Source organism: Equus caballus, chromosome 18 (assembly GCF_041296265.1).
Source record: "Equus caballus isolate H_3958 breed thoroughbred chromosome 18, TB-T2T, whole genome shotgun sequence".
NCBI lineage: Eukaryota > Metazoa > Chordata > Mammalia > Perissodactyla > Equidae > Equus > Equus caballus.
The window spans coordinates 24,958,614-24,971,223 of record NC_091701.1 but is presented as its reverse complement, the minus strand read 5'-3'; the positions used below and the strand labels follow the sequence as shown (position 1 = coordinate 24,971,223).

Sequence of the window (12,610 nt, the reverse complement as noted above, 5' to 3'; positions counted from 1 at the left end):
AGGAGGGAGGAACAATTGCAAGGGAAACCCTCATTAAATTTCTCTTAAAACTTTTCAAAAGGTAAAAAGCATTTAGTGCAAGTAGTGAAACAATACAGAGACATGGAAGAAAAAACATTATTAATCTCCCTCACACATCTATGCCCTGCCTTTACCAGCAACTAAACTAATGTCAACATCTTCATCCTTCTCTAGGCTAGTGCAAATATATACCTAATATTTCTAAGTAAACACAGTGTTATTAAAACTACCTAGGAACTTTGTTGATTTATAATTTGACAGAAAATCAGTAGAATTAGCCAAATGAGACAACATAAAAATATTTAATCCTACTTTAAATTTCAAGATTGAAAACTTCAGAAGCATATGTGTTTGTTGGGATACTTAAAATCTGTTCATTTAAAACAAATTATCAATTTGCAAAATGGGAAAAATTTAATATTACATAAAATATTTTAGATTAGGGACCCTTATCCACATAAAGAAAGCGAAATACATGGTATAATAATTTTCCTGGTATTTCTAATTATAGACACTAGGAATAGACATGATATAGCCAATCTAATATATCAAAGCAAACCACTAATTTTTTCATTTGTTTTTCTGAAGTAATCTTTAAGTATTCACTAATAATGAATATACATCTTTACATTACAAGTACACTTTGCTTAAGATAATTACTATGTAACTTTTTTTTTTTAAGATTTTATTTTTTCCTTTTTCTCCCCAAAGCCCCCCAGTACATAGTTGTATATTCTTCGTTGTGGATCCTTCTAGTTGTGGCATGTGGGACGCTGCCTCAGCGTGGTCTGATGAGCAGCGCCATGTCCGCGCCCAGGATTCGAACTAACGAAACACTGGGCTGCCTGCAGCGGAGCGCACGAACTTAACCACTCAGCCACGGGGCCAGCCCCCAATTACTATGCAAATTTTAAGCAATCATTTTAAATGATACCTGATTTATGGAAAGCCATTTTAGTGTGTTTGGATGATTTGGCTTTGAACCACTCTCTTTTATACCAACCATGAGTATCCAAGGTCACAGGGTGTTTTGATGAATCAGAAACACATCCTTATGATTCTCAAGGCCAGGAAACAAGAGGAAATCTACAAAGTAAGCAATGTTCTCTTATCATAGCCACAGAAACCCAGACCCTAATTGTTCCTCATCTAACCCAAATATTGATAGGTCTGAGTATCCTGTTCCCAAGACTTCCCACTCCTTTCTCTGATGCAATAAAGAGAAAGGATGGCTGAGATACTGATACTCATGAAGACAGATTAATACTCATGTAGACAGATTAAGCTCAGACGGACAAAGAAACAACAAAAGAAAGTGAAACATTTTAAAATAACTAAGTATGTAACAACCTAAAGCCTGGGAAAAGAATTAGGGAAGCTATCTAGGCTTTCATGCTTTCAAAAGTTGACCTGGTTGTAATAGAAAAAGGCAATCAAAGTCCTTGTAGAAATAACCCCTTTACTAAATAATTTTCAACCACTGCCTTTGGGTAACAAAGAAAATAAGGTTCTTGTGTGTGTGCACTGAAACCCTTAAGAGAGGCCACGGCAAGTTCATTAATATACTTTGATTAAAAAGTTATACATTTTTATATAACTGTGCTGAAAAGTAAGTTAAAAAAATCTATCTTAAGGCTAAATATATGTTTTAGAAAATACTTTCTGCCTTCTCACTCTGTACGTTGGATCATTTAGAGATGAAGAAATAAATTCTTTGAAAATGTTAGAGGAAAAGGACAATTTTGACCCCATGATTAGAAACTGGATGCTCTGAGATGCTCTCCAAATCCTTCCTCCTACATTACAGCAAACGTTTTCTTGGTTTACGGGCAAATGCTATGCAAAATTCTTTTTTGTTAATTAAAAGTTGGATGAAATTTCATTCAACCGTATATTCATAAGCATGTGCCAGGCAAAAATTTTTAAATAATGAATTCATAACTTCATTTATGGAAGTGTGTGAGGATTACTGAATATCTTGTCACTTAGCAGTCACTTTAATTGAAGGGCAAAGCATGTGAAATTTAGAGAAGATAAGCAAGCTGGCATTGTCAAAAATTAAATAAAAAATTACTTTTAAAATATTTTATCTAATAGAGCAATATAGTATCTTGTGTATAAAAGAGATATTGCATGATTTATTTTATCTTTAATGTTGTTCGAAAGACCTATAAATTTATTCTTTGTACATTAATTGATCATCACAGCCAGAACATGCCAGGTGGACCAGTTTTCTTGTGGAAACGGACGCTGCATTCCCAGAGCATGGCTGTGTGACAGGGAAGACGACTGTGGTGACCAGACAGACGAAATGGCATCTTGTGGTAAGTTGTGAGTGAAACATGCTGTTAGCAGCAACTGTGTCAGATACAAGATTCTATCACTATAATCTCTCTTAAAAGGCTATTTACTTATTTGCAAATACAAGTTGACAAGGCAGGAGATCTGCTACTTTTCATTACTACGTTTTGGGCCTGAGTGTGTCCTTTCATGATAACTTCAAAATATATCCCATTCATGAGGCAGTAACCATATCCTCGGTTACAATAAATGGATCCAAACATTGCAGAATTTATTAGAAAGTGATTATTATAAGGCTAACAGGACATTCTCCAATGTTCATTATTAATCTTATGCCTATAATGATTAAATTTTTCAAACAGAGTAACTCATTGAGTAAGATTTGGAGTAAGTGAGAAGGACCTGTTTCTTGTTGACATGCATGTGTTATGTTCTTGGAGTAATAAACAATATGGGTGGAAATTACATAGTTGGTAAACCACTTGTTTCATTTCTATAGATATATGATTCTCAAGGGAAAAACTGTTGTTAGTTTAAGACATTTTGTTAATGGCAAAATTCCTGGTCACTTTCCATTATTCCTCCTACTTTTGAAAACTAGTAAAATTTATTGTTACATAAAGTTGCAAATTTAATTACTCTCATTTGTACCTGTATATCGATATAGTTTATCATTTATCTTGTTAATGTATAGTGAAACATAACAAGGGAGTGAACCAGATTTTCTAAGATGTGTGCTTTATTTCAGGCATGCCTTATGAATTTTTAAAATTATTATGGGGAAACATATTAGACATGCTTAGCACATTTATTAAAAATATTATGCAATTGAGTATATATTTTTAATAATTTAATTCCATGTTATAATAATTCTAACAGGTGGAAAATGTGGGGGTTTGTTTATCCCTCAATTTAAATGGCTCTATTTAGGCAATACATTCTCTGTTTACCTAACTCTTTCCTTTAAAAATTTTCTTATACTGAACTTTAAGTCCCTGTAGACATTTGAGTTTATAACCTCTAAATAAAGTTTAAAGTAAGTAGTACGATTTGACATTTAAAGAAGACAATTAGCGGTGTTGAAGAAGAAAGCAATAGAGAATCACACAATAACAATTCATCATACATTTTACGTGCAGAATTTCCAAAGCCTAGCCAATAAAGAGGGTTGAACAGTATATTCTCTCTCCTTTCCAATGTCCAGACTAATCATATGGTCCAAAAGATGGCTGGGTCTGCTTCTAGGTGGCTCTATTTTTGAGGAAAATTTGATTTCTTTTCTGTTCTCAGCATCTTCATCCAGAATGTACCAGAAAAATGACAAGCAACCCGAAAACGTTAAATACAGAGAAGCCCTGGAATGAGAGTCCCAATTCAGATAAGAAATGTCATGAAAACAATATAGAGTAGGAAAATAATAATGAGCTCCTTAGAGAACTTCAAGTAGGTCTTTGATCTATCTTGTTTTTGGTAATAGGTCTGGAATAAGACCTTTATTTTAATGATAATTTATTTGACTCAAAAGGAGGAAAAAAAATCCTAAAATTTCAATAATAATTGAAATAATCATACCAGTAACCGTACATCCTTTTCATTAGGTGTGGAAAAGAGGGATTAGAGGGGGTCCAGACACATATTTTCTTATTGAATCTTTACAACAAATATATGAGAAACATATTACCATCCACATTTTACAGAAAAGGGAATCAAAATTTAGAGACATTTAGTAATTTGCTTGAGATCGCAAGGCTAAAAAATAGCAGAACCGGGGTATGAATCCAGGTATGATTGAACCTAAAACTCAGCCATTTCAAGTTGATTTTGTTTGGGAGCCATGGATAGGGTACAAATAGGGGGCAGATACTGCAATTATACATATCCTTGAATATCTTATTTAAATGCACATAATATCTATAAGGAATTTTATTAATTGGCATGTTGGTAAATCTTTTAACATCTCCTGGTGGGGAGGATCCCTGATCTAGTGTTTGCCTATTATTGTGATGTAAATACTTTGACCACGGCCAATATCAAGTTGTCAACATGACTGTCTGAATGTGGACTTGGAAAAGATATGCATACCAATATGCAATATTTTCACGTTACAGATACACAATTTACATAGTAGATGTAAATAACTTCAAAAGCAAAATAATTAGGAAATTATGAACCTTGAGTATTTATTCCCCTTGTTTTCAACATTATTTATTTAATCATAAATTTATATAATTTTTTTCCATAATGACTGTGTGTTTAACAACTGACAGAAAAACTGAGTCCTTGAAAATTTGAAAATCGGCACTTGCAAGCTGGTGCAGATGCCTATGGTACATCACTGGATATAAAGACATTGTGAAATTTAGTTGTCAGATATAGTTCAGTTCTGAATGATAGCCCAATCTTAAAAAGTGATAATAAACCACATGTGTTAGTCTCAGTGCTGTTTCCCTTTTACAATCTGAGAAACTTGTGTCTCTCCAAACATGGTCTTCTCTTTAGTAACATACATTTATCTTTCAGATTGTCATTTTAAATCAAAATCTATGGAGTAGAGAAGCTGATAATGAAGCTCGGTAGGCACAATCTCACTCTTCAAGTTGTAGGAGAGAATGGCATAGATTTCTTTCATAACAGAAATTATCTCTGCACTGAATACAATATGACAAAATATTATAAATTGTTTAATTCACTGTATTTTTTTAAAAAAAGCAGTCAATCTACTTGGCAATAATCTAGAAATGAATATAGGTTTAACTAATTCCCAGTTTTATTAAGCATCATTATAAAATTTGGACAGATCATATTTCATTTTTCCCATTGGAACTAGCCAAGTTCCCATAGGTTTAATCCTACTAGGAGACTGCAATTACTTTTTTTTTTTACACTTCAGCTCCATGAGCAGCCTCTGTTATGTTTAATAACTACTGTTTTACACTGAAAATAATATTAAAATTTGGATTTGAAAATATGCGAAACCCATGATTAGAAACGCTTCTGGTAGTAATTAGTAGCTGAAGGTACTGCACTGAGGGTCAAATTTTCAGTAGAATTCACTAGCACCTGTTTACAAACCTGATTCATTTTACTTGCATTTCCCTTTACAACAAGTTAATTGCTCATTTTAGGTTGAGACTATATGTGGGCAAACACTCAGACAATTGGGAAGGCCCTTGAGAATTCTCCCTTAATCTTTAAGCCATCTTTGAACTTTTTTAGTTGTCTTCATGTGTAGAAAGGAGACTGTGTAAATTGGTGCTGCAAATAAGAGAGGATATGCTAAAATTGTGAAGCCTGTGTTAGAAGTGAACTGTGTGTCGAGGAACTAAATGGTCAATCTCATGACAAAGATATGATTTAGCATTGGTTCTCAACTTTAGCTGTCAATAAAAGAATCACCTGAGGAGCTTTAAAATCACCTGCCCACGCCTCAGCTCAGACTAATTAAATAATCTCTGAGTGTGGGACCCAAGATTTAGTGTTTTTAATGTTTTCCAAGTGGTATGAATGTGCACTCAAGTCTGAGAACTGTACTTAAGGCAGCGGTTCTCAAACTTAAACAAGTATCAGAATCTCCTGGAGGGCTTGTTAAAAACAGAATGCTGGGACCCATTCCCAGAGTCTCGGATCCTCTAGATCTTTGATGGGATCCAAGAATTTACATTTCGAACAAATTCCCAAGTTGATGCTCATGCTACCAGTCCAGGGACCACACTTTAGGATCCACTGATTTAAGGGAACACCTTTCATATTTGATTTTATCTCACATGCACTTAATGACATAATTATGATTATATATGCAAAACCAGGATGGAAGTGAGTATCCAGACAAATTTTCTTGCCATCTCCAAATTACAGCATTAAATATGAGTATTTCATGATTAAACATAAGAATATTTCAAACTCACATTTTGCCTCTTGGACATTTCAAGATCAAAAACAGTATGCTGGTTTATTTTAAACTTTAACAATTTTGGGGTCGTTCTCTCTTCCAAATATCTCAACATAGCTTACATTTATTATTATTTTTTAATAAATATCCCTTAATGTGAATTGGTAACTTCTGGTTTGTTCAAAGAGTTTAACTTCAGAAAATATACAAAGTTTGTTGAAAGATTTAAAAACCATTCAATGGAATATAAATAAAAATCCACTAAAATTTGCAAAGTTAATATTACTCCGTTTTATGAATGTTCCTCTTTTAAATCTTTAAAGATAGTAGAATTCTGTCTCAGGTATCTGGAATCTTACTTGTAAGTGTACTTATAATTTTACTCCACATAACTAAGGAGCAAAGAGTATCAGAAAGAGAATGGGCAAGGATGAGACACAAGCAAGAAGAGAGAGCGAGCTATCAAAAAGAAATCATTTCCCAGTTAAATCAGGGTATGTTGCAGCAGATATTTTCAACTACATTGTTAGAAAACAAAGTTCCTGATTAAGTTTAACATTATTATTTTTTAATTTTGCAAGAAAAAACTGTATATGTGTGTAACAAATTTAATGAGGATCATTAACCCAGTGGAGCAGTGACAAAATGTGATTATTGCCAAGCACTGCTTTCCACTGCTTTGTCATTCCTTAATAACCTCTTGGCAGACCCAATGACTGGTAACTTTTAGATTCTATAACTTGATCCAACCGACTTCGAAATTCCAGTATTATATCTTAGTCAGAGCTCTCTCCTCCCCCATTGCCATCTAGACTTGAGATTCTAGGAACTGGGATGAGAGGAGAATGTGTTCTGTTTTTTCACTCTCTACTTCTCCTCACTTCTAGTCTGAGTTCTTCTGGCAGAGAGGACAGATGGAGAAAATAGGTAACATCTTTTTAAGAAGGTCTAGTGGTAAACTTCTCTCTGGTTCTCTGAATATCACAGCCCTGTGGCACATGAGAAATACAGCTCTCTTGAGAGGCTCTTATGTGAGATCTTCAGAGAGGCCTGAGGTCTCACTTCTCTTTAGAGCTCCTTGAACCTCCTCTTTCTTTTGCTTTTCCTTCTCCCTTCTTCAGAATTCCCTCACATCAAGACCCAGATCTCTTTTATCTCCATCCCTCATCATTCCCACCACAGGTGGTCTATAGTTGCTAGAATCGCCGTTGCTTAGTAGGCTGCTCTCTTGGTTGCATTACTGTTATGATAAAAAAAAAACAGTTGCTATCTTTTGCTGGGTCCTCTTTTTTGCTCTCCCAAACGTGATCAGGCTGCTCTCTTGATGACCCATCTCTTGGACTTGCCACTTCTCTCCAGGGTTTTCTTCTTCTCTAGATGCTGGGTAAAATGATAATTCTACTTCCTGAGCAGCATCCTATCAGTTCCCTTTTTTTATGCAGCAGTAAAATTTCGTGAATGATTCTCATGGAGCCTCCTTCCCTTGAATACGGTTTCTACATAAGGTTGACTTGTGGAGTACTCTCCTCTTATAAGGAAGGGCTCCAAATACTGGGTTCTCTCTATAGAATGTGGGGGCATTTAGCTTCTCCTTGTTGCTAGTATTGGATCTAAGTGGGTCAGTGCCACGGCAAAAGGAAGAATTCCACTATTACATGTATTTGTTTACTTAACTCACTCAATCAGTTTTTCTTTCTCTTCTGTCTCCCTTTCTCCCTTCCTATTTCCTGCTAAAGCAGGGAGGCACATGCCTACCAATGCAAATAAGCACACAAGTTTATTCAATGCATGGAAATTTAGAAGGAATAAGAAAAACCACCCATTTTAGCCCCTCACATTATAAATAAGGAAACTGAAGCACTGAACATTGTATGTCCAGAGTTGCAGAATGAATTAATAGATGTGGCAAGCATTGGATCTCAGGCTCATTCACTCCTAGTTTTCTATTCCAGAGAATCACAGACTTTGCTTGTTGTCTGTAGATGTTATATAATTCAGCCTCTCATCCAATATAAGAATTCCTCTAAAACTCGTCTCAGGGATGTTTACCTAGCTCTTGTTTGAATAATTTCAGAAACAATGGACTGGCCATTTCACAGGGTAATGAATTCTACTGTTGGACAGTAATGAATTGTCAGAATATTCCTCTTTTGTGGAGTCAACATCTGTGTTCCTAAAGATTCTACTCACTAGGACTTTCTCTGTCCTGTGAAGCTACAGTTTGAATCTATAACCTTGTCCACAGGATCACTCTTTAGATCACCAAAAACACCATCTTGTCTATGTAAGCCTTCTCTTTTACAGGTTAAACACATCACTTTGTTCAAATTTCCTTACATGACCATTTGTCATCTCTGTCCCTACCAATTACCCTACTATGCATACGCTTGGATTTTCAATGACCTTAGTAAAATGAATGGCCTAAAATGGGGAGTTGGTATTCAATGGGTATGGAGTTTCAGTTTTGCAAGATGAAAAAGTTCTAGGGATCTATTGCACAACAATGTGAATAGGGTTAACACTACTGAACTGTACTCTTAAAAATGGTTAAAATGTAAATTTTATGTGTTTTTACCACAATTTAAAAAATTCAGGCCTAGAATTGAACAGAACATAGTACCCCATATGTGATATTTTTGCAACAGATCATAGTGGGATTACTACCTGCTTCTGTTAAAGCAGTCTTGGGTGTCAGCCTTGTCATGTAACTCACAGGTTGAGTTTCTGGTTAATTAAAATATCTAAGCTTTTCTTCTAGACTAGATCACTCTTTTTGGGTACTTTCAATGTGTAGATTTCAAAATTATTTTGTTTTCTTTGATATGATTCTTCCTTATCCATATATTTCAGAATATGAACATAGGTGGGGTCTTTTCCACTCCAAACTGTTACTCTTACCTCCATCCTCCTGTAACTCTTAGCTCCCTGCAATTTTGCAGTTTTGAATCCATAATACTAATGACGTCTTCTAGTTTTGTGTAATTTAAACATTTGATAAACATAGCTTTGAAGGCTGTAACCAAATCATGGTGACAAAGGCACGATCCTCTTGGTGAGCAATTAAAAACATCCTTCTGGGGAAAATTCATCCCATAATTAAAACTCTGTGGATACAGTTTTGAAGCGAGTACTCATCCACTTAAATTTACCATCATCTTGCTTTTTGATACTTTCATTTATCATCATAAGGTTTCTCAAAAATATTGCTAAAAATACAGAAGCACTCTGTTTTTGGCATTTTCATGAAATATACTTATCTAAAAATTGTCTAGCAAATAAATGAAGTTAGTTTGGCAAATAGTCTCTTTAAAAATGTTGACAAAATAATATGTTAATGAGTTCATCCAGAATTATTATTGGAGATATATGTAAACTTTACCTCTCCATAGTTTCCGAATTTTCACTCATTTTTGGAATTGGGATAATATTATTTTCCATTTTCCAGCTTTCATTCATCTTTTTCATCTTCCCTTATTCTGAAATCACTGTCAATATTCTAAGATCAAAAATGTTTGAGGTTTTATTATATGTTTGATAACGTGTCTCAATATGAAGATAAACTCATTTTTAGCAATTAGGTGTTATATTTTTCTGTGATTTAGAGCTTTAATTTCCTCTCAAATCTGTTTGTCCTTACATCTCCAATCTGGCAATAATTACTTTTACTAAAATGATGGAAACCAGACAAATTGAGAAGCTCTTTTTCCGGCCTGTGTCCTGCAAATTTATGCTTGGTATGCCAGATGGTCTTGTTCTGTTTTGTCTTGTTCCATACATTTATATTTAAAGATCCTTATTATTTTTGTTTAGAAATGGGATGCAAACTTCTGTTGTATTCTTGTTATTCTTATAGGTATGAGACATGCTTTTCCATTTGTCTGGTTACAATTCCCTCTTTGTTCATACTTGACTTATAAGCCTCTGTATGCAGAGGAGTGGGAGGTTAAGCAAACCCTGGTGGGGTATATTAAAAGCCACAGGCAGAAATTATTAAAAGCAGCTTTTACTTCCTTGACCTAACTCAGCATTTCCCAGACTTCTTGCTCAAGGATGTGAATCACCAGGTGCTTGTAACTGACAAGATTCCCAGCCTTCTACTCCCCTTCCCCAAAGATTCCCATTCAGGAGGTCATGCATAGAGTCCAGAAATCTGTATTTTGGGAAAAGTACCTCATGTGATTCTTATCCTAAAACAAGACCAGAGAAATTTAAACTCTGTGATTTCAACATTCCCTACAAATTAGAATTTGTTAGGGCTGCTGCAACAAACTGCCACAAACACGATGGCTTAAGACAACAGAAATTTATTCCCTCACTGTTTTGGAGGCTAGAAGTCAAAAATCAAGATATCATCAGCGCCTCCTCCAAAGAGAAACTTTGCTTGTTTTTTCCAGCTTCTGTTGGCTCCTGACTCTCCTTGCCTGTGGCAGCATAACTCCAATCTCTTGTCTCCATCTTCCCATGGCCTTCTTCCCTGGCTCTGTCGAATGTCCCTCTCCTTTCTCTTATAAGGACAGCAGTCATTGGATTTAGGGCCTGCCTTTAATCCAGGATGCTCTCATCTGGAGATCCTTAACCTAATTACATCTCCAGAGACTCTATTTCTAAAGAAGGTGGCATTCACAGGTACCAGGTTTAGGTTTAGACATATCTTTTCAATACATGCAATTCAACCCATTACACCTGGAGAGCTTTATTGTGCCCTGTTGAACCAATTGAATTATAATGGAGGCTCAAGTATAGGTATTTTTAAAAGGTGTACATATAATTCTAATATGCACCCAGGCTCATGAAACACTCTTCTATTACCTATTATTTAGTTCCCGCCTCCTGCTTACCTTCTTAGCCAGTATCTCTGTTACGTCCCTCCAATCCTCAGATTCTCTTGCTTTTCCATTGTGTCTAGAGCTCTGCACTACCAGAAGTAATTTGCTGGCTCACCAGCCACTGGGCAATAATAATTCTAACTGCCTCTATGGTGCTGACAGAAATGTAGCCCTTTAGACTTCTGTCAAAGGTAAACATGAATTCTTCAGAGATTTCAACAGCATTGATTTCCTAATTGGTTTTATACACAGACACACACACAAATATAAATATCATGAGAATCAAATGAGATAATATATGTAAAATCTAGGTAGTGGTTGGCATCTAGTAGTCATTCAACAAAAATTAGCTAAGATTTGTCTTCTTTTTCCTTCCTTCCAAGTAATTTTCTATTCTTAAATGGGAATATATATGTATATATATTTTTTTCCAGCTGAAGTTGAAGTTGGCCCAATTGAAATTATTTTAGAAAATAGCAGCATTTCCAAATCCTTATTTTTATAAATATTAAATTTAGTGTTTTGAAAAATGCCAGATTAAAGTCCTATATTGATCCAGGAAGCATATCACTTCTTCTATGCTGAGTTGGCATTTTGAAAACAGAAAGCTGTGTGCATATGTCGATGTTTGTATCACGACTTGCTGCTCATTGCTCTGATGAGATCTTTTCTAGAATTTGAGCAGACCCAAAGTGACTGAAGTCGGGGCACTACCTCAGGGTACACTGCCAAGAAGCAGTCAGGATGTAACTTCTGTGAGTCCTTCTGAGGCCACCTCCTTTCCAGAACCTCAAGTATAGTGTTTTATTGATCTGTTCTTCAAATATTGTGAAATCTCTGAATATTGTCCACATTAGACAAAGTCCAGCATTTTTATCTACTATGTTCTAGATGCTGGGGTCACAAGGGAAGGCAAGAATGCAAAGTTTCTTCTTTCAGAGAGGGGAAAAGCCCTCAATAAGTACAAACACAAAATAATTAAAAATTGTGACAAGTGCTATGAAAGAAACAAGAAGCCAAACGACACTTCTACTTAATGTGTTATATGTGAATGTTCTAAATATTGCTGCATTCTTTTTAACAAATAATTTATATATATTTTCTGCTTTAACATATATGAATTCTTTTGTGGTAGTACTGGGTCTTTATATGGTACTGAAATTCTGGGTTCAGTGTATCTGCATGATCTAGTCCATTTCTTCACTATTATTCTACAACTATACAAATAGTATGTATTTACGTGTTTACCACCAATGGTATATATGTACATTTAGCTTTAAAAACACAGGTAATATATAAATGCTTATAATAAAATCTAGTTCACACTCTAATGGTGACAACCATTTTTAGCTCTTAGCCATGTTTTCTGTTTACTACCATTTTTTTAGTAAAATATTTAACTACTATTTCTTGATTTCTCAAAATTATACTTGTCTTTTGATTTTCTCTTAAGTATAACATATTGTAAAAAAATTTTAAATTAAAGCTGTACAAGTAAAGAAAGGTAATTATACAACTTTAAAGAAAGTAATATTATATTGTTAGGATAATGTAAGAATTGGTTACCTCATGA

The 12,610-nt window shown here is 34.8% G+C and overlaps 1 protein-coding gene across 4 annotated transcripts in view; it reads left to right on the top strand.

The window, feature by feature from the left end:
• The window catches only part of LRP1B (LDL receptor related protein 1B), a 1,824,397-nt gene that overhangs the window by 1,113,805 nt on the left and 697,982 nt on the right, over positions 1 to 12,610 (top strand). For all 4 annotated transcript variants that reach the window (XM_070241833.1, XM_023622537.2, XM_023622536.2 and 1 more), the window contains one exon: positions 2,229 to 2,345. In XM_070241833.1, coding sequence (XP_070097934.1) covers positions 2,229 to 2,345 — 117 coding nt within the window. The remainder of the gene's footprint in view (positions 1 to 2,228; positions 2,346 to 12,610) is intronic.